The 22806-nt window shown below is 46.2% G+C and overlaps 1 protein-coding gene across 13 annotated transcripts in view; it reads left to right on the top strand.

The window, feature by feature from the left end:
• KDM4C (lysine demethylase 4C) overlaps window positions 1–22806 on the top strand; it is a 1194550-nt gene that overhangs the window by 181337 nt on the left and 990407 nt on the right. For all 13 annotated transcript variants that reach the window (XR_003857320.1, XR_003857321.1, XR_003857317.1 and 10 more), the window contains one exon: window positions 1687–1880. Coding sequence is in view for 9 of the 13 variants with exons in the window: in XM_029605222.1 (XP_029461082.1) it covers window positions 1687–1880 (194 nt within the window). In the remaining 4 variants the exon portion in view is untranslated. The remainder of the gene's footprint in view (window positions 1–1686; window positions 1881–22806) is intronic.

Below are 22806 nucleotides of genomic sequence, written 5' to 3' on the forward strand. Positions count from 1 at the left end.
CCAACAAGCCTTCCCAGATTCTCAATGATACTTAGACAAGAGGACTTCCTAAATAATAGTATCCCTAAATTATCGACATCTCACCAATTCCTACTATCAGGACTCCACAACTGCTCAATCAATTTTTGAATCCATAAGTTCACTATATTACTCTTATTGTATCTATATGGTAGATTTGACAGGTCATCTCTACTACGTTAAATAGTTAAATTGTATGTACATATTATATTATATTATATTTATTATTACTATGTTAAATTGACATCCGGTTTTATTGTTCCTTATGTTCTACAGTTCTATGTAAAGCCCCCATCCGCTGTTGGGCAGTTCATCGTTTTATGTAAACCGGAGTGATTTGTAATTCCAACAAGAACTTCGGTATATAAAAATAAAAAATAAATAAATAAATAAAATAAATAAGGTAACAAGTAATCTTTCTCTAGCCGCTGACTCGGCGTAAATTCTGTTGGAACAGGTTTAAGGACAAATTTTGTATCGGTCATAAATCAACACAAATCTACCTTCCCCACCCACCCCAACACCCCACATTCATATGCAGTTGAAGAGGGACATAGATAAGATCCTTGAAGGGGCCCTTAAATCAAATTGGATTGGCAGAGGGAATACAGATTCTTAAAGGTTGAACATCTGGTAGTTCCGGCCTTTTATGTATTGCCTAAGATTCACAAAAGACTAGACAACCCGCCTAGTAGACCCATTATGTCCTCAAGGGGATCATTATTAGAGCCCTTGTCAATTTTTGTTGACCGTCTGTTGTGACCCTTTGTTGAAGAATTGCCTTTATATATCAGAGGTTCTGAGCATGTTATCACGATTTTGGAAGATTTTTCTGTGCCACTGACTAACATGATGGCCACTTTAGATGTCACATCATTATATACTAATATCACGCAGGAAGAAGCAATAGACAGACATAGTACGGGATTATATGATATTGAGGAAAGGGAGAATTAGGATCCCCACTGAACTCGTGGTTGAGCTTACCTCTTGGGCCATGACATAGAATTACTTTTGTGCGGGTCATCGTTTTTTTAAACAAGTGAAGGGGGTGGCGATGGGGGCCTCCATGGTGCCCGACATAGTGAATTTACATAATGAGTGTTTTGAAAATAAGATTTTGGCTGAGTCCCCATATAAAGAGTGTGTGAAGCTCTGGAAACGCTTTATAGATGACATTCTGGAATTTGGGAAGGTTCAAGAGAGGATTTGGACAGTTTCATTGAGTGGTTGAATATACAAAACTCGAATTTACATTTCACAGCAGATATTAGTGACAAAAAAGTAGAATATAAATCTAAATAAATAAAATAAATAAAAACTGTCAGAACATTAGGGAAATTTGCACTAGTTAATATACAATACTTGCGTCTACTATGGTTCTTATTTTAATTAGAAACATGGTAACCTGGTACGTCATAGAGGCCTAAATGTTTGTACCTCTGTATGTAATCTAATCATGTTACATAATATAAAAGTTCTAAATTTTTGTTTGATATATTTCTAAGGCTTCATCACACAGAACTTGGCTTTAAAGGTTTTTCAGAGAATGTATTAAACCATATTTTCAGAGGAGGTTTTAAACTGGCACAGAACAAGAGAAACCAATTTGTTTATAAATTAATTGCTTTACTGATAATAAAACTCATTACATTTGTGTTTTTTTAGGACGTTGATGAATGGAACATTTCCCGTCTGAATACAATATTGGATGTTGTAGGAGAAGATTGTGGCATTTCCATTGAGGGTGTAAATACTCCGTATCTCTATTTTGGCATGTGGAAAACAACGTTTGCATGGCATACTGAAGATATGGATCTTTACAGCATTAATTATCTCCACTTTGGCGAGCCAAAATCATGGCAAGTTAAATATTTTCATCAAAACATACTTTTTAATAAAAGCTTACCAATTTATTTCAATAATCTGAAATGGACAACTAAGCTTGGGTAGTAGATATCTGGGCAGTTCCAGTTTCACACAATTAAATATATACTCTGTATCAGAAGGCAGAGTATAATATTTCCTAGTGTGCTTAAACCATTCTCTGACAGCAATTCCAAAACATTTTCTCTTTGGATCCTGCTAAAAAAAACTTGGAAGAAAACTTGACCAAATACAAAATGTAATCTCTGAAATCACAGATGTGTGTGTATGTGTATATCTATCTGTATATATAGAGAGAGATAGAGACACACACGTGTGTGTATATATATATATATGTGTGAATATATATGCACAGATATACATGGGTTGAACCACAGATATTTTTCATAAAGAACAAACTGCTGTTCTAATATTTTGCATCTGTTGCACACATGCGCGGCTAGGCCAGTATCATTTATGTCCTCTGTTGAAAACCTGGCAGCTTTTCAGTCTCTTACATGTTGTTTAAGTCAGCTCCTGAAAACTTACCAGGTTTTCAACAGAGGACATATAAAATAACACTGGCTGAGCCGCGCATGTATGCAACAGATGCAAAATGTTAGAATAGCAGTTTTGTAGCACTGAAAACCACAAGATTGATTCCCTGAGTAAGCCTTTTGCAGGCAAAACAAGGGTTTTTGCAGGGTTCTATGTTGGGTTTTCTGGTCATATTTTTGATGAATCAAGGAGGTCTGTATAGTTGCATTTTAAAAATACCCTCTAAGATGTGTGCTATCATGGAGATATTGGAATTGTGAGGACACTTCCAGAGATTGATAGTTGTAGTTGAAGTTTACATCTTATATTTTGCAAAATTTAAAGACAAGTTCTTAGGACAATTTTATACTAATGAGGAATATACTGTATGCCCAGAATTAGCAGTACAAGTCCTTCACATTAAAGTACTTTTCACCCATCTACTGTGGCCGTAATAATAGGCACTGCCAGCAAAGTTCCTTCTTTTCCTTATATTTAATCATCAGCCAATGTCTAATATTTTTCTTTATGCACTTAAAATTAAACTTAACTTAGTGATGTGTGAAGCAATATTCCCCAACATGGTTCGTGTTTCGAGTGCCTGCATCAGGAGGATCACACTCTTTTTAGCCACTTCCTCTTATGAATTATTTTAAGTGTTGAATCATTACTAAAATAACAAAAGGAATAACATTTTGTAATATTTTTAAAAAGGGATAAAGGTACCTATTACTAGTTCGAATAAGCTGCACAGGAAATGCTTGACCTTACAACCATTTAATGCTGCTAGCAAATTTCAACCATTTTTCTTGGCACTGATGGCAGGCTCACCAATCTGCAGTTTACTGGATCACCTCTGGATCTCTTTCTAAAAATTAGCATTGTTGGCCACTCTCCATCTTCCAGGTTCTCTGAGGACAAGCAGGATGGTAGTCCTCATACATGGATGACATCATCAGATGGAGCCCAGATGCGGAAAAATTATGTCAGCATTTCTAGAGCTTTGAATAGGCACACTGAGCATGCCCAGCAAGCCCTATACCACGTGTCCATGAGGAATCCTTTTCCAGTCTTTCTTTTTCCGTGGAGCTGTAAGCCTTATGGTGAGAGTGAGCTCACTTTTGGCTGCTTTTGGCCTTGTGAAAAACTTCCTTTTTCTCATAATGCCTCAATGTTACAATGTATAAATAATAAGACACCTTAGTCTTACTATTCCACTAGTTATAATGTAAACCGTTGTGATACACTCCAATGAACATCAGTATATAAAAACAAATAAATACATAAAATAAATAAATAAATGGTATTCGCATTTTTTTCTCTCATGTTTCCATTGCTGGGTCCCTCTCTGTGCCTCTCCGTAATGTTACTAGAATTGCCGAAAACCTTGACTAGTGAGTTTCCTTTTGTGGTTGATTCCCCGGTGTGCCTTGGTGCATGCTGGCCATCGATGCCCGCTGCCATAGTTTTGGTTTGTGCCCCTTTTTGTTTCGTCCTGACATGGCCACATCAGGTTTAAGAGATGCTCCTGGTGCCAGAGGACCATGTCGTCATTGATCCGCATGAGATATGTATCCTCTGCCTAGGGGCATCGCATGACTTCCGGGGTTGCCGCTTATGCGCCCAGTTGACCTTGAAGGGACATCTGCTTCGACTCGACAAGTTGAGCTGGTCAAAGACATCCAAGGCATCGATGGACCTGGGAACCACACTGATAGACACCACGTCATCGACATCGGTGGGACCTTTGGGTTCTGTTGGTACCATCTGAGGATAGGGGAGCCGAGATTGACCACAGTTCATCTCCTCCAGACCGATGATATTGGGTTCCTTGTCATCTGCCTTGGCACCGGAGAAGGACCAGGCCGAGCATCAAGGGAAGCTGAAGAAGCATTGGCACCGGTCCCCGTTGATGCACGGTGCCGGGCACTAGGATGCACCGGCTCATTCTGCGATGTACCTGAATTGACCCCGCTGCAAGGAGAGCCAGTCCTCCATTAGGGCCGGGGGTCCGCGATGGTCTCCACAGGTCCTGAATCCAGTCACCGATCCATCTCACGGGTTCAAAGATCTGGCCACTCCTCCTTCCTCCCAGTCAGTGTTGGTATCGGCAACGTTTGAGGGGGAGCTGGAGCTGGGAGTCCAGCTGGTGGTGGAGTGGGCACTACAGAGCTTCAGTCCTGTGGCACTGACTGCATCGAACTCTGTGCCGCCTGTCCTTGTACCCCTTCTGGAGAAGCTCAATATGCTCATCAATGCGTTACTGACATAGCTGGCCTCAGTTTCTGTGATGGCATCTATTCCTGGCAGGGCATCAAAGCCTCCCCCTACTGATATGGTGGTTGTTGCTGGTTCCTCCAAGGAGGAAGCTCCACCTAGGCTGGCAGAGATACAAAGACCTGCAGTCCCTCGCCCAGTGTTACTGGTGCCTACACCTCCAGACGAAGGCTGAGCACCTAGGACCCTATCCCCAGTAGCCTGTATTAAGGATGAGGAACCCTACGACCCCTGGGGAGATGATGCTTTAGAATCCTCCTATGAGGGCTCTGATGGTCTCCCATCAGACCCTTCTTCTGCAGAGGAACGAAGGAAGTCTCCACTGGAGGACTTGGCCTTTGCAGGTTTTGTGAGGGTGATGGCAAAAGCCATCCCATTTCAGTTATTAACAGAGGAGTATGCCAGGTACAAAATACCTGAGATCCTCCAGTTCGTGGAGCCTCCTAAGGAGATCGTGATGGTCTCGGTGCACAAAATCCTTAAGGAGCTGCTGCTGAGGAATGGGAGCACCTCCCTTCCCCACAGTGCATTCTATTAATAAGAAAGAGGATGGGGTTTAACTCCAGAAGACTCCAGGGTTTGATAAGCATGAGCTGCCCCATTAGTAGGTCGAATCCACCCTCAAAAGAACCAAGTGCGCTCAGACTCACTCCTCAGTGTCCCCGGGGAAGGACACCTGAGGAGTGTCTCTTGGGAGTAACATATTTCAAGGTGCTATGCTTATTGCCTGCATAGCTGCCTCTTAGCTCTTCATGAGCCAGGACTTGTGGGACATCTGGAAGCAGATGCAGGAGGTGGCCGAGCAGCTGCCTTAACAGCAGCTGGACCACCCTCATGTTGCTGGTGCATAAGAGCCTGTAGTGTGGAAAACACAAGGTTTGAGTGACCTACGATGTTTTTAGACGGCATAGAGAGTCTCTGGAGTGGGAATTGGTGCCCGCAGAATGGCATGGCTGTGGGCCTCTGATCTATGACCAAGGTACAAGAATGACTCGCTGATGAACCATGTATTGGGGAGAATCTCTTTGGAGATGGGGTGAGGGACGCTGTGACCCAACTTAGGGACCACCATGAAACCCTCCATCAGCTCTCAGTCAGCACTCCTAACTTGTCGTCCTCTTCCAGGAGGCCGGCAAGGCAGGGACAAAGGAAATCTTTCTTTCACCAAAGGAAGTACTACTTTCCACCCCCTCGTGCCCGTGAACACCATCAGGGCTCCCATGGCCATCCCAGGCAACAAAGAGCCCCCAAGCTCCAGTTGACGCCTCAGTCAACTCCAGGGATGGAGTTTTGACTGGCTCATAGGGAGCATAGGCTAGTTGCCAGTACCCGGGATTTTGGACCCTCTGCTCGAGGGGCAGGCTGCAGTTCTTCGCGAACCAATGGCCCAGTATAACCTCGGACCAATGGATTCTTTCCATTGTCCATCGGGTGGGTACCAATTAAATCTATTGGGTGTCCTGCCAAATTGCCATCCAAGCCCATTTTGAGGGCTGGTAGTGCATCTGGAGATACTGCTAATGGAGCTCTTCTCTCAACGGCCAGAGCGGTCAAGCCTGTAACACCAGGACAAAGAGGGAGGGGATTCTGCTCCAAGTATTTCCTGATTCCAAAGGTCTCGGATGAATGAAGTCGTTCTCTAAGGGCCTTGAACAAGTTTCTAAAAAAAGAAAAGTTCAAGATGGTTTCCCTGGGCTCCTTGATAGCACTTTTACAAAAAGGGGACTGACTATGCTCCCTCGATCTAAAGGACACATACATTAACAGAGATCTTTCCTGGTCAAAGGAAGAATCTCTGATTTGTGGTGGGAAATCAGCACTTTCAGCACAGAGTGTTGCCGTTTGGGCTAGCCTCATTCCTACATGTCTTCACGAAAGGCCTGGCCGTGGTGGTGGCACACCATCGCAGGATGGGAGTGCATGTTTTCCCCTGTTTGGATGATTGGCTGGTCAAGAGTACATCTCAGGTAGGGGCTGCCAGATCCATTCACTTGACCATCCGGGTGTTGGAGTCACTAGGGTTTGTCATCAACCACTCGAAGTCCCATCTCAGCCCATCACTTTAGTTGGACTTCATATGAGTCCTGCTAGACATTGCTCAGGCCTTCGTGCCTCATCAATGTGGCCATCACCTTGATGACCATCACAGCAGAGATTGAGTATAACCAGCAGGCATCAGCCTGGCACATGTTGAGACTGTTGGGACACATGGCCGCAACCGTCCATGTTTACATGCCAAGGGAGTGACATGTTACCAGGCTACTCAAAGCATCCAGGATTGCATCTGAGACATCCTGTCTCTGGGACTCATTATCCTGGTGGCAGGTACTTTCCGATCTGGAGCGGGGGATCTTTTTTCAAAGTCCCCCTACCCAAATTCTCCTAGCAATGGATGCCTCCACCCCTGGGTGGGTAGCTCATGTAAATGAGCTCAGCACCCAGGTTTGATGGTCTGCTCAGCAGTGCTCTTGTCAAATCAATTTCCTGGGGCTTCGGGCAGTCAGGTATGTGCTATGGGCTTTCAGAGATTGGCTGTCCAACAAAGTTGTCCTGATCCAAACTGACAACCAGGTAACCATGTGTTATGTCAACAAGCAGGGAGTCACGGAATCGTATCTCCTGTGTCAGGAAGCAGTTCAAATCTGGCCATGAGCCCTTTCCCAGGGATGGTGCTCAGGGCCATGTATCTGACCAGAATGGAGAACATGGTAGGGAACAGTCTGACTCGAGCCTTCAGAATCCACGAGAAGTCTCTGGGCTAGGGGGTAGCGAATGGGAAATTGTCCTAGGACCAGCAGGATGTTAATCCTCACACATGGGTGACATCGTCAGATGGAGGCCGGCACGGAAAACTTCTGTCAAAGTTTCTAGAATTTTGACTGGCATGCCCAGCATGCCTTAATCCAAGTGTCCACGTGAGGTTCCTCTTCAGTCTCTCTTTCTGTGGAGCTGTCTTGTGGTCTTGGAGCTCGTGCTCTGTTCTTTTGGAAAACTTTTCCACTTTTGGTTTTGTTGTCTTTTTCCTCTGCCGGTCCCTCTTGGTTCCCCCTGCCTTAGTTCCTGTGGTGCGGTAAGTCTTTGTTGCATGGTCAGTTCCCCGTAGAGGTGTCCTTCGGGGGCATGCAGGTCATTGACCATTTGCCGGCCTTGTCTTTTTCATTATGGTGTCTGATTTTCGTCGGTGCCCCCAGTGTGCCCTTGGACTATGTCCATCACGGATCCACATGATGTGTGCATCCTCTGCCTGGGAGCATCCCACGACGTTCGGGGGTGCTGGCTTTGTGCTAAGATGACCCCCAAGGGCTGGCATGCCCGTCTCAATAAAATGGAGAAACGTTTTGGTTCTAAGAGGTCCGAGCCTTCGATATCGGTGTCTGACACTGAAGGATCGTAGGAACCGATAGGCACCGAGCCCTGTCTGTCGGGCCCTCCACTGGTAATGGCAGAGGAGGGGAGGGGCCAGGGATCGGCCCTCAGTCTGCTCCAGGTTGAGGATGTCTGGATCTTTGCCTTCCATCTCAGTACTGGGAAAAGACCGAGCTGAGCACTATAGGAAATCACAAAAGCGTCGACGCATAGAGCCGGGTTCAGGCTGGCACCGGCTCTAGTCTCGATGCTCCCGAAGTGTCTCTGAAGGAAGGAAGTTACACCCTCCTTCGATACCGGGTCACCGAGGTGTTCCCCCCTCCAATTCTGGTGTTGAGTACTGACCTCCCTCAAGGCTATAAGGAGGATCGTGCCACAACTCCTCCCTCTCAGCTGGTCCTGGCTTCAGTGACCTTTGAGGAGGAGTTGGAGCATAGGGTGTAGCTGGCAGTGGATCGAACCGTGCAGGGCATTGAGTCGGTGCTGGTGATCGCGGCGTCCCTACTGGAGCCTCTGTTGGAGTGTCTTGATGTCCTTCTTGGTATCCTCCCAACTCAGCTGGCTCCAGTGCCACGAGGACCATTGATGCCCCGTGGGGCACCATTTCTCCCTCCTCCTGATGCCGTCCTTTTGCATGGCTCCTGGGATGAGGAAGGCCCTTTGAGGCCGGCAGCACCATTACGTCGTCCTACTCCCCAGCTGACCCTATCGGGTTCGTTTGCGGGACTATCGGGGCCGTCAGTGCCTAGGCCTCGAGGCACATCCAGTCCTTCATCCCCAGCTGACTTCAGTGAGGATGATGCCCCTTATGACACTTGGAGAGATGACACCTTTGGTTCCTTCTCAGTGGATTCCAAGGACCTTCCCTCAGACCCATCTCCCCTGAGGAAATGAGAGGTCCCCGCCTGAGGACATGACCTTTGCAGGATTTGTGTGGGCCATGGCGGAAGTCGTTCTGTTCCAGCTTATGACGGAAGAAGACGCCAGTTACAAAATGCTGGAGATCCTCCAGTTTGTGGATGCTCCAAAGGAGTTTGTGGCTGTCCCAGTCCACAAAATCTTCAAGGAGCTGCTCTGGAGGATTTGGGAGCACCCCATCACGGTGCTGCCTGTGACTAGGAAGGCAGATGGGAGGTGTACCTAGTCTAGCATGCCACTGGCTTCAAGAAGCGTCAACTCCCATACCAGTCGGTAGTGGTGGAATCCATACTTAAGATGGCCAAGTGCTCCTGGAACCATGCTTCCACTCTCTCGGGATGGGAGCACAGGGCGATGGATGCGCTGGCAGAAAGGCCACCATGCTGATAGCCTGAATTGCCTAATACTGGCTGTATATGACTCAGTATTCCCATAACCTCTGGAAGCAAGTTCAGGAGTTGGCAGACCGACTGCCCCAACAGCAGCAAAAGGCGTTCCTGCTGGTTGCACAATAGGGCCTTGAGGTTAGGAAGCATGAGGTGTATTCCACCTATGATGTGTTTGAAACGGCAGCAAGAGTTGCAGCTGCTGGGATCGGCGTCTGCAGGATGGCTTGGCTCTGGGCCTCAGACCTCCGGCCAGAGGTGTAGGAGAGGCTTGCTGACTTGCTGTGTGCCGGCAAAAATCTCTTTGGTGACATGGTGATGGATGCGGTTTTCTCAGTTGCGAGATCACTGAGACCTTCCTGCACCTTTCTGCCAGCACTTCTGACCTGCCGTCCTTGGCCAGGAGGTTGGTGCGGCCCAAGGCTCTCTTCTGTTGTCAGCGGAAGTATTACCCACCAGCGTCTCGCTCCTTTCCGCAGAGGGTGAGCTCTCGGGGCTGCTCCAGGCAATAGCAAGCAAGCAAGCCTCAACCAGCATCCCAGCCAAGTCCTGCTATGGGGTTTTGACTGGATGGGAGAGAGCAAAAGCCAGCCACCTGTCCCCTTGCAGTGGGACCCCCCTGGTCAGAGGTCGGTTATGATTCTTTGCTGATTGATGGCCCGGAGACACCGCAGACCGCTGGGTTCTATGCATCGTTTGGGGATATAGGCTGAATCTATTGGGTGTTCCGCCAAATTCTCCTCTGAACCCATTTTCGTGGCCAACAGCATGTCAGGAGATCCTCTTGGTGGACTTCTCTGCCCTAGTGATTGCCAAGATGGGAAAGAAGGGAGAAGTGGTGATCGCTGGCGACTTTAATCTGCCGGATGAGACTGGAGAATCACTTCTGCTGAATCTAACAATAGTAGAGAAATAGTGGATGCCCTGCAAGGGGCTTTGTTCAAACAAATGGTAATGGAACCCATGAGAGAGGGAGCTATACTCTATTTAGTGCTCACTAATGGAGATAATGTCTCTGACGTCCATCAAACGGTATGGTTTCATATCACACAAAGGATATGTAGAAGAAGCACGAAGACCAGAGTTTTGTTGTTCAAAAACACGGACTTTGATGAAATGGGGAAGTGCGTGGAGGAAGAACTAAAAGGCTGGGAGAACGAGAGAGATGTGGATCAACAGTGGACCAAACTAAAAGGAGCAATTATCAAGGCAACTAATCTATGTGTTAGAAAAGTAAAGCAAAGCAAAAGAAAAATAAAACCTATATGGTTCTCAAAGGAGGTGGCTGACAAAATAAAAGCTAAAAGAACAGCATTCAAAAAATATAAAGGATCCCAAAGGGAGGAGCACAAAGAAGATTATCTGGTACAACTGAGGGAGACGAAGAAAGTAATCAAGACGGCAAAAAGTCAAGCGGAAGAAAGGATTGCCAAAGAGGTAAAGAGAGGTGACAAAACATTTTTCAGATACATCAGAGAAAGGAGAAAAGTTCAAAGTGGTATAGTGAAATTGAAACGTGAAAAGGATCAATGTGTAGAGAGAGACGAAAAAATGGCAGAAATACTAAATTAATACTTTAGTTCGGTGTTCACTAAAGAGGATCCAGGAGAAGGACCGTCGCTAGTTAACAAGAAACTGGAGGGGATTGGAGTAGATGTAACTCCGTTTACAGTGGAGAATGTGTGGGAAGAGCTGGGAAAACTGAAAGTGGACAAAGCCATGGGGCCTGATGAGGTTCATCCCAGGATACTGAGGGAGCTCAGAGATGTGTTGGCGGGTCCGCTGCGTGACCTGTTCAATAGATTACTAGAAACGAGAGTGGTGCCGAGTGATTGGAGAAGAGTGGTGGTGGTCCCGCTTCACAAGAGTGGGAGCAGAGAAGAGGCTGGAAACTACTGGCCGGTTAGCCTCACCTCGGTGGTGGGAAAAGTGATGGAGTCACTGCTGAAAGCCCAGCAAGCCCAGCATCCTGTTTCCAACAGAGGCCAATCCAGGCCGTAAGAACCTGGCAAGTACCCAAAAACTAAGTCTATTCCATGTTACCATTGCTAATGGCAGTGGCTATTCTCTAAGTGAACTTAATAGCAAGTAATGGACTTCTCCTCCAAGAACTTATCCAAACCTTTTTTAAACACAGCTATACTAACTGCACTAACCACATCCTCTGGCAACAAATTCCAGAGTTTAATTGTGCGTTGAGTAAAAAAGAACTTTCTCCGATTAGTTTTAAATGTGCCCCATGCTAACTTCATGGAGTACCCCCTTAGTCTTTCTACTACCAAAAGAGTAAATAACCGATTCACATCTACCCGTTCTAGACCTCTCATGATTTTAAACATCTCTAACCCCCTCAGTCGTCTCTTCTCCAAGCTGAAAAGTCCTAACCTTTTTAGTCTTTCCTCTTAGGGGGAGCTGTTCCATTCCCCTTATCATTTTGGTAGCCTGAAGAATTGCTGGACCAGAGGCAGCATGGATTCACCAGGGGAAGATCTTGTCAGACAAATCTGATTGACTTTTTCAACTGGGTAACTAGGGAATTGGATCAAGGAAGAGCGCTCAATGTCATCTACTTGGATTTCAGCAAGGCTTTTGATACGGTCCCGCACAGGAGGCTGGTGAATAAAATGAGAAGCTTAGGAGTGAGTGCCGAGGTGATGGCCTGGATTGCAAACTGGTTGACGGACAGGTAATGCGTGATGATAAATGGAGCTTTTTCTGAAGAGAGAACGGTGTTAAGTGGAGTGCCGCAAGGATCAGTGTTGGAACCAGTCTTGTTCAATATCTATGTGAGCGACATAGCAGACGAGTTAGAAGGTAAGGTTTGTCTGTTTGCGGATGACACTAAGATCTGCAACAGAGTGGACACACTGAAAGGAGTGGAGAGAATGAGAAGCGATTTAAGAAAGCTGGAACAGTGGTCGAAGATTCAGTGCCAAGATGTGCAGAGTCATGCATATGGGGTGTGTAAATCCGAAAGAACTGTATTTGATGAGGGGTGAAGGGCTAATGTGCACGGAGCAGGAGAGAGACCTAGGGGTGATAGTGTCTAACGATCTGAAGTCGGCGAAACAATGTGACAAGGCGATAGCTAAAGCCAGAAGAATGCTGGGCTGCATAGAGAGAGGAATATCAAGTAAGAAAAGGGAAGTGATTATCCCCTTGTACAGGTCCTTGGTGAGGTCTCACCTGGAGTACTGTGCTCAGTTCTGGAGACCGTATCTCCGAAGGGACAGAGACAGGATGGAGGCGGTCCAGAGAAGGGCGACCAAAAAGGTGGATGGTCTTCATTGAATGCCTTATGAGGAGAGATTGAAGAATCTAAATATGTACACCCTGGAGGAAAGGAGGAGCAGGGGAGATATACAAAGATACTTGAAAGGTTTTAATGATCCAAAGTTAACGACAAACCTTTTCCGTTGGAAAATAATCAGCAGAACCAGGCGTCACGATTTAAAACTCCAGGGAGGAAGATTCAGAACCAATGTCAGGAAGCATTTCTTCACGGAGAGGGTGGTGGATGCCTGGAAGGCCCTTCTGGAGGAAGTGGTGAAGACCAGAACTGTGAAAGACTTCAAAGGGGTGTGGGATAAACACTGTGGATCCATAAAGTCTAGAGGACGTGAATGAAGAGTGGGTGGCTCACGGAATGACAACTACTACTTGGAGATAATACCCTTATTCAATAAACATATACACGGTTAATGCAACTCCAACATTAATCTAAGCTTCAACGGCAAGAATTAATGTGGAAAAAAGGATTTCCATTCACAAAAAAAGTGGGGAGTAGCTTGCTTGTTACGGCAGAAACTACCCGAAACCTAATAAGCTGATACTTCACTTTCAATGCATATCCAGCATAGCTCTCTGCTTCAATGGCAGGGGAGAAAGACTGATACTTCACGAATATCCAGCATGGCTCTATGCTTCAACGGCAGGGGAGAGAGAGTCTGATACTTCACTTTCAATGCATATCCAGCTGTCTGCTTCAATGGCAGGGGGGGATGAAGAAAAGTGGATCTATATACAGACAACAGCCAACATAGTCTGGGTAAACAAATAAGCATGGGTGTAGCTTGCTTATTGCGGCGGTTACTACCCCTAACTAATTAAGCTAGATATTCACTTAGATGCAGTTCCAACACTGCTCTCTACATTAATGGCGGGGATGGAAGCGAAATAGTACCAAAAGGTTACTAAGGGCCAAGAGTAACAGATAAGTTTGAGAAAAAGAAAAAGAGTGCGAAAGCTTGCTGGGCAGACTTGATGAGCCATCTGGTCGTCTTCTGCCATCATTTCTATGTTTCTATAGGACTGTTGAGCCTGTTCCTCCAGGTCATTGGGAATGGGATTTTTACTCCCCGTGTTTTCTAATTCAAAAGAAAACTGGGGACTGCATCCCATCCTAGATCTGAGAGCCTTAAACAGATTTCTGAAAAGAGAGAAGTTCAAGTTCGTTTCTATGGGCACCCTGATTCTCCTCCTGCAAAAAGGGGACTGCCTATACTCTCTTGATTTAAAAGATGCCTACACCCACATTGAGATCTTCCAAGGTCACAGGAAGTATCTCAGGTTTGTACAGGGTGTTACCATTCGGTCTGGCCTCTGCACCATGGGTCTTTATCAAATGTCTGGCTGTGGTGGGGGCACACTCATGCAGGTTTTCCCCTACCTGGACGATTGGCTGGTCAAGAGCATCACTGAGGCAGGAGCGACACGATCCCTGTGCCTGACCATCCGGGTGCTGCAGCCATTGGGGTTCGTTATCAACTACCCGAAGCCTCAGCTGTACTTCATCGGAGCCCTGCTGGACACAACTCAGACGAAGGCCTTTCTATCCCAAACCAGCGTGCTGATTATGGTGTCTCTTGCGGGGGTAGTGTGATGGAGCCAGCTGGTCTCTGCGAGGCAAATGTTGAGGCTGTTAGGGCACATGGCCGCTACCATCCATTTTACCCCCCTTTGTGCTCTTGCACATACACAGGCCCCAGTGGACCCTGAGGTCACAGTGGCATCAGACCACCCAGAGTCTCTGGGTTCGCATCTGGGTTATGCTGTCTCTCCTGGACACCTTGTCCTGGTGGGGGAACCTCTCCAATCTGAATCGAGGGGTGTCATTTCAATCTCCCCCTGCTCAGGTTGTCCTCTCCACAGATGCATCCAACCTGGGGTGGGGGGCCCATGAGCTCCAGGAAGCTCAGTGCCAAATCAACTTCCTGGAGCTCTGGGCAATCAGGTATGCTCGCTAGGCTTTCAGAGATCAGCTGACCGGCAAGGTGGTTCCGATTCAAACTGACAACCAGGTCGCGATGTAGTATATCAACAAGCAGGGAGGCATGAGATCATTCATCCTGTGTTAGGAAGCAGTCCATATCTGGTCCTGGGCCCTGACCCACGGGATGGTGCTTTGAGCCATGTATCTGGCCGGAACAGAGAACATAATAGTGGACCGGTTGAACTGAGCCTTCAGGTCTCACTCGTGGAACCGGAACCAGGCAGTTCTGGATCGGATCTTTAGTCTCTGGGGATTCCCGGACATGGATCTGTTTGCCTCCCTCTTGCAAAAGCAAGGTGGCTCTGTTCTGCTCCCTGTACTGGGCAGATGGCATTCCGGCCTCAGATGCCTTTGCCTGCAGCTGGGCCCAGGGCCTTCTGTAAGCGTACATCCAATCCCTCTAGTGACAAAGACTCTTCTGAAGCTTCACCAGGACTGAGGGACTATGATCCTCATAACCCCTTATTGGCTGAGGCAGGTCTAGTTCCTGCTCCTATGGGATCTCTCCCTCCAGTAGCCGATCAGCCTGGGGACTTCCCCAGACCTTGTCTCTCAATCAGGGCAAGCTGTGGCATCCCAACCTCTAGGCCCTGTCTCTCACGGCCTGGATGTTTAAAGGTTGATTCTGCGGTGCCTCAACCTCTCAGATGATGTCTTGAATCCTGATGGTTTCCAGGAAGCCTTCCACAAGGAAGTCTTATGGGCTGAAGAGGTTTTTAGTGTGGTATGAGCAAAACAGCCTGGATCCTTTTTCTTGCTCCACTCGCTAGCTGCTTGATTACCTCTTCCATCTTTTGGAGGCTGGTTTGAAAACGAACTTCGTTAGGGTGGACCTGAGTGCAATCGGAGCTTACCACTGGGGTGCGGATGGTTCGCCCATCTCTGTTCAGTCTTTGGGACGTTTTATGTGAAACCTGCTTCAGCTGAAGCCTCCTTTGAAGCCTCCTGCTATGTCTTTGGACCTCAATGTGGTATTGGCTCAGCTGACGAAGGCTCCTTTTGAGCCGCTGAGCTCCTGTGACCTGAGATACCTGTCTTGAAATATCTTATTTTTGGTGGTGATTACTTCAGCGTGAAGGATCAGTGAGCTTCAGGCACTAATGACTTTTCCTCTGTACACGAAATTCTTCCATGATCGGGTGGTTCTCTGCACACTCCCTAAGATCCTGTCTAAGGTGGTGGTGGAATTCCATCTTAACCAGTCGGTCATCCTGCCTACCTTCTTTCCTAAGTCTCAGTTTGCACCAGGGTGAGTAGGCCTTGCACAGCCTGGATTGTAAGAGGGTCTTAGCCTCCTATCTGGAGTGGACAGAAGGTCATAGGCAATCCACGCAACTCTTCATCTCTTTTGACAGGAATAGCTTGGGAGTTGCTGTTGGTAAGCAGACACTGTCCAGTTGGATAGCAGATTGCTTCTCTTTCTGTTATACGCAGATGGGACTGCAGCTTGGGGATCATGTCAAGGCTCATTCTGTCAGAGCCATGGCGATTTCAGTGGCCCACTTGCAGGAAGTTCCTATGGAGGAGATTTGCAAGGCTGCGACGTGGAGTTCTCTCCACGTGTTCCCCTCTCACTACTGTCTGGCTAGTGATGGCCGACGTGACAGTAGATTTGGCCAATCCGTCCTTAGGACACTTTCAGCTTTAGACCCCAACTATTCCTGTCTAGGGCCCGTTTTTTCGGGTTCTGGCTGTCTCCCTCTGTTTCCAACAGCACCAGTGTTGTACCCATTGGCACTTGGCTTTGTTGCTATTGATCCCTTGTTTTCTGGAGCAGCTGATAGCTAGGGATTCACCCATGCGTGAGGAATACCATCCTGCTTGTACTAGGAGTTGCTTACCTGTAACAGGTGTTGTCCAAGGACTGCAGGATGTTAGTCCTTAAACCTGCCCTCTACCCTGTGAAGTTGGATTTCTCCTGTTTGTTTTTTTTTAATTTTTCATAATTCTCTGTTATGAGACTGAAGAGGGACCCTGTGTGAACGTGTGGATTAAGGCATGCTGAGCATGCTCAGTGTGCCAGTCAAAGTTGTAGAAACTTTGACATAAGTTTTCCGTCCAGGCTCTATATGAAGTTACTCATGACTGAGGACTAGCATCTTGCTGTCATAGAACACCTGTTACAGGTAAGCCACTCTGCTTTCCACCTCTGGGGGAGCTCAAGCGTAGTTTGTGTCCCCATGCAACAGGAAGGTACCTCGGTTTTTCTCCCTGTACAGATCAGACAGCAAACCAGCCTCAGATGCCCTGGCCCACCATTGGGGCAACGTTCTTCTGTATGCATAATCTTCCTATTACCTTAGTGATTGAAGATTCTCGTGAAGTTTCTTGAGGACAAGGAGACTATGATCCTCAAAGTCCCTTATTGGCTGAGACAGGTCTGGTTTCCACTCCTACGGGAGTTGTCCATCCAGAGACCGATCAGTCTGGGGACTTCCCCAGATCTCAACATGCAAGATCGAGGCAGGTTACGGCATCCCAACCTCCAGGTCCTGTTGCTCACAGCTTGGGTGTTGAGGTTAATTCTGCAACCACATGATCTCTGAGGACGTGTCTCGGGTCCTGGTGGCTTCTAGAAAACCTTCCATTAGAAAGTCATATGGAGTGAAGTGGAGGAAGTTTTCCATGTGGTGTGAGCAGAAGGTCCTAGATCTGTTCTCTTGCCCCACAAAAACTGCTTGATTACATTCTACACCTATCAGAAGCTAGCTTAGAAACCAACTCTTAGAGTTTATCTCAGTGCAATTGACGCATGCCATCAGGTTGTAGATGGTTTGCCCATCTCTGCACAACCTATAGTTGTACAATTTATGTGGGGTATGCTTCAGTTGAATCCTCCCCTAAGGCCTCCTGCTCACAGTGGTGTTAGGTGAGCTGATGAAAGCTCTTTTGAACTGCTGCGTACCTATAACCTGAAGTATCTGACCTGGAAAGTCATATTTTTGGTGGCGGTCAGCGAGCCCCAGGCCTTAGTGACTTATCCACCTTACACTGTTTTATCATGAGCCTTTCACCTCACCTTTTAACCATGTTAGCAGTCATTTGGCCTGCCTTCCACCTTTTTTAATGCATGGAATATATTTGGTCTGGGCTGCCAAGATGGTATTTTTAAACATCATCCATACTTGAGGTAAACTTTTAACTTTTGCAGTTGCTCCTTTCAGGTTTTTCTTATCCGTTTTCCTTTTGAAAGTTAAATGCTATTGCAGTAGATTTCTTTAGTTTTTCTCTCTCCAGATATCAAGTCAAATTTGATCATGTTATGATCAATAGTCATAATTATTCGGATACCACTAGTCTGATTAAAAAGCTTCCAAGCATACCTAAATATGTTGCCTGTATGTTAGACTTTGTATGAGCTCCAGAAGGATTCTCTTTTTAGCACAATGCAGGCATTAATAAGAGCACTAGCAGTAAATATGTTAGACTGAAATCATATTCAACATACTCTTCTTTAGAGTGAGGTTCATTTTTGCTATAGTATGTGCAGGACAAATCCAATATAAACTTTGTACTTCCAGTTTTGTGAATATATGCTGTGTATTCACATATCCCCCTTCAAGAGTGAGTGCAGAACAAATATAAGACATCTACCCATGCAACTCGCCATAGGAAAAAAAAAAATCAAAATCTGGTGTCATCTCAGCAACAGCGACACAAATTCCCTCTACTACTAGGCACATTGTGAAAAAATACTAAATTCTATAAAAAAAAAAAAAAATCACTTGGCGCACATGTAACAAGTTTACTGTACCACATGCATACTAACTTCCACGAGTCAACAATGGCAGTACTACCTATGAAAAGGCAATGCTGCAAATGTTGTAACAGGCTATAAAATACAAGTATATATCCTATTGGGGGAAAAACAACAAACAGGACTGTTACAGATCCCTACATGATAGCAGACAATGGAAGCTCAGCAGCCCTAGCATAACACTTCCTGCACCACGCTTTGCTCTACTTTGCCTCTTTCTATCCTCTGCTCAGCACCAATATTGCTCAGCTCTGCCTCTTTCCCCTGGTCCAGCGTGCAGCTTCCTCTTTCTCCCCTCTGGCCTCTCTAGATGAGAGAAGGTGAAAGGAATAGGGATCAGAAAGAACAGGAAGAAGAGAGGGTGGGAGGACTGGAATTGGGAGATGGGGTGAAGGGAAGACTTGGGATTGGAGAAGGGGAGGAACAGAGAGAGGTTCAGGATCTGGGGGACATATTTCAGTATCCAGGGGAAATCCAGACTGGAGGAGTGGGAGATCAGTATTCTATTATTCTGATCTCCCGCTCACATCCTCAGACCCCAAACCTTCATGCCCTCTCACACAGCCACCCCTCATCCATCCTTGCCAGCCTGCAAGTCTGCTACCCTAATCATCCATTCACCCCAACCAAACAGCCTACCCTTACAATCAGCCATTCACTCCAACTAGCCTGTGCCCCCCCCCCCCCAAAGGAGGCTAGCCAACCTGCCTGCTTACAACTTCCCCTCTGCACCAGCAAGTTTGCCTGCCTTCTACCCCCTCTGCTTGTCAGTAGAAAAAGCAAAGTTGCTTATGTGTAATGGGGCTTCTCCATAGACATTGCATTCTTCCCCCATCCCCTTCATGCCTTTCTCCTGCAGAGTCAAAACTAAATTATATAATCAACTGAAGTGAACTTGCAAGAGGGTGACACTGTGGGATTTCCTGCTTATGCTCAGGTTTTCTGGTTCTTCGTTGAAAACTCCCAGACCCTTCGTCAATATTCTGTTAAATTGAAAGTGTGGTGGTGCATTCTTTTCTCTGTGTTTAATTAGGTCCAACCTTATTCTATGCCACATCTGCTGCTACTGGGGATAAGAATGTTGAATTGGCACCCATCTCTTGACTTCATACCCTTTTTTTTTTTAATTCATTAATAAAATTATAGGCTGGGGTCCTACTTGCACATCCTCTGCTGGTACTCTGGAATCAACTGGTTCAGTCTTCTCCTTGGCCATTAGTTCACTGACTCTAAAGGCCCCAAAGATATTAACAAGCATGCCACCTCTAGTGGTTTAACTTTAAAATTCTCCCACACTGTACTTGGCAGTGCCTTCACTAATGCCTGCAATGTGATGCATGTGATTGGTTTCATAATGTCCTTTTTCAGTGTCTCTTGTATCCCTCAACCTTAAAGTAATTTCTTCCTTTGGAAACTCTTCTTGATAACCTTATTTCCAACTGATTTATCAAAGAAACATATCTGTAAAAGTTAGATTGTGAACATTGTGGCAAATCTTTGTGATACTTTCAGTCCATTTAGTGCCTGCTGCAGTGCTCATTTCAAAGTAGTGAGACGAATTATGTGAATTTCTAACCATGTCCTTATCTGAAGCTGTAGTCCCTGGTAGTTTAAAAACTGCTACTGTGCGTCATGTATTGAAACAAATTTCTCTCAATCCCACCGACTTTGCCAGCTATCAACCTATTTCAACATTACCTTTTCTATTTCTATTGGAAAAGGTCATACTAAAGCACTTAAATTCTTAAATCAAAGAATATAACCCGTTAGACAGTTTTCAGTTTGTTTTTTGTCCAGCTCATGGTACTGAGACTTTCTTTACTTTCAATTGTGGATGTATTCCACCGTGATTTTGATAGCAGGACTGATTTCTTTCTAACATTATTGGACATTTACAGTGGCCTTTGATTCTTCAAGATATTTTGTCACCTTTAAGACATTGGTCTGTTGTATGTTCTTATGATTTTGCTTAGTTTTTCTAGACCACATTCAGCAAGTGACAATTTGTGGTACAAAAATCTGCCTTGTTGGCTATTTTGTTTAACTTGTGTATGTGCCCATTATTCAGCTTGTTAGCCAGCCTAAATATTGACTACAGTATCTCTTTTATGCCGACAATATACAGTTTTACGTGCCAGTTTCTCTTTTGACGATTCTTTAAATAGTCTCTTGCTGCCTTGGTTCATTTAAGGGCTGGCTTATTGAGAATAAATTATTTAATGTGAACAAGACTTAAATTTTGTTTTTCTCTCGCTCTTCACCCAAGGAATCTCCCAAGGTATTATCATTCAATGGAGATGATGCTAAAATTTCTAGAAAAATATGTAATTGTGGAGTCACTTTGGATTCCTTCTTATTCATTAAACTCAGGTTGGAACCAGGCTTCAAAACTTTTCTATAAACTTAGATTGTAGCGACACTTTAAGCTGTGTTTGACTGAAATTTATTTATGAACTGTAAAGCATGACTTGGTAATCTCTTATTGACTACTGTATTGTCTTATTTTTGGAATTGCCACAGTCAACTGTTCAGGCTTTCCGAATGACTTAAAATACTGCTGTGCATCTTGACTCTGGTTCCAGTAATCGAGACCATATCATTCCTCTGCTTGCTTGTCTTCACTGGCTGCCAGTCATTTGGCGAGTGACATTCAAAGCTATCTTACTTGTGTTTAAAGCAATTCACAGCCTAACCCTTATGTTTTAATTCTCTTAAAAGTATAGGGGTAGATTTAAAAAATTTGCGCGATCGCGTACTTTTGTTCGCGCACCAGGCGCGAACAAAAGTACGCTGGATTATATAAGATACGCACGTAGCCGCGCGTATCTTATAAAATCCGGGGTTGGCGCGCGCAAGGGGGGTGCACATTTGTGCAACCTGTGCGCGCCGAGCCCAGCGCGCGCTGCCTGTTCCCTCCGAGGCCGCTCTGATTTCGGAGCGGCCTCGAGGGAACTTTCCTTCGCTCTTCCCCCACCTTCCCCTACCCAACCCACCCCTCCGGCCCTATCTAAACCCCCCCCTTACCTTTGTTGGCAGATTTACGCCTGCTAAAAGCAGACGTAAATCTGCGCGCGCCAGCGGGCTGCTGGCACGCCGTCACCCGACCCGGGGGCTGGTCCGGAGGCCTCGACCACGCCCCCCGGGCCAGTGCCACGCCCGCCCCCAAAACGCCCCGAAACACGCGCCCCCGAAACGCCGCGTCGTTTCGGGAACGCCCCCGACACGCCCCCTCCCCGCCCCTTTTACAAAGCCCTGGGACTTACGCGCGTCCCGGGGCTCTGCGCGCGCCGGCGGCCTATGCAAAATAGGCACGCCGGCACCCTGCGCGCGTAAATTCGGCTGGATTTACGCGCGCAGGGCATTTAAAATCCGCCCCATATTGTTTATCTTGCACCCTGAGATCTTCCATGAAACAAATTCACCTCAAGGAATCCAGAGAGAGGATATTTTGTGTAGATAGCAAATTTTCATGGAATTCCATACATGAACCAGTGAAGAATGAGAAGTTTTTAGTTGTGCTTTCTGAATCTTATGAAATGTATTTGTTCCAACTAGCTTTTAAAGAGTATTTTCTGTTCTTTTTTAGTAGTTACTGCTTTTAGATGGACTCTTAAGGGTAGATTTTAAAAGGTGCGCGTGCGCATCCATGTGTGCGCACTATCCGGTGTGCACACATGGATAGTGCTCCATGTGTGCGCACTATCCAGTGTGCGCATGCGCGTCCATATGTGCGCACTATCCGGTGTGCACGTGCGCATCCATGTATGCGCACTATCCGGTGTGCACGTCCATGTGTGCACACTGACGCACCGATTTTATAACATGCGCATACCGGCACGCGTATGTTATAAAATATGTGGGCTACGCGGACATACGCACCGGATTTTATAATCCGCGTGTGTAAGGGGGGCTAATTTTAGCAAATTTGCGCGGTGACAAGATCGGGCTCCCCCAGTTCCCTCCAATTTAGGAGCGGACTGGCAGAGAACTTTCTTACCTCCTACCCAAACCTCTCTTCCCCTTGCCCTGTCTTCCTAGCCCTCTAAATCCTTTTTTCTTTGTTACTTCAGGGCCCAACCTGAAGTAACTTGCGCGCGCTGGGACAGCGATGAATGGCACTGTCCCGGCTTGCTCCGTTCCACCCCTTGGACCACCCATCCTTGCCCCCTGGCCTGCCCTTTTGTCAGGGCTTTTCAATTATGCACGTAAGTGGCTATTTCTACGCGCGTGGCATATTTAAAATCAGGCCGTTAGGTTTTATTGTTGGGCAGTTGCTTAGTATTTATTAAACTTTAAGATGTCTTAAAGTTAACAGGACATGGCAACCTATCTTGGTTTGTTTTGTCTTATTAGTTATTTATAATTATCCATGAGCATTATTTAAAGGTAACATATAATGCGATAACATT

Source organism: Rhinatrema bivittatum, chromosome 1 (genome assembly GCF_901001135.1).
Source record: "Rhinatrema bivittatum chromosome 1, aRhiBiv1.1, whole genome shotgun sequence".
NCBI lineage: Eukaryota > Metazoa > Chordata > Amphibia > Gymnophiona > Rhinatrematidae > Rhinatrema > Rhinatrema bivittatum.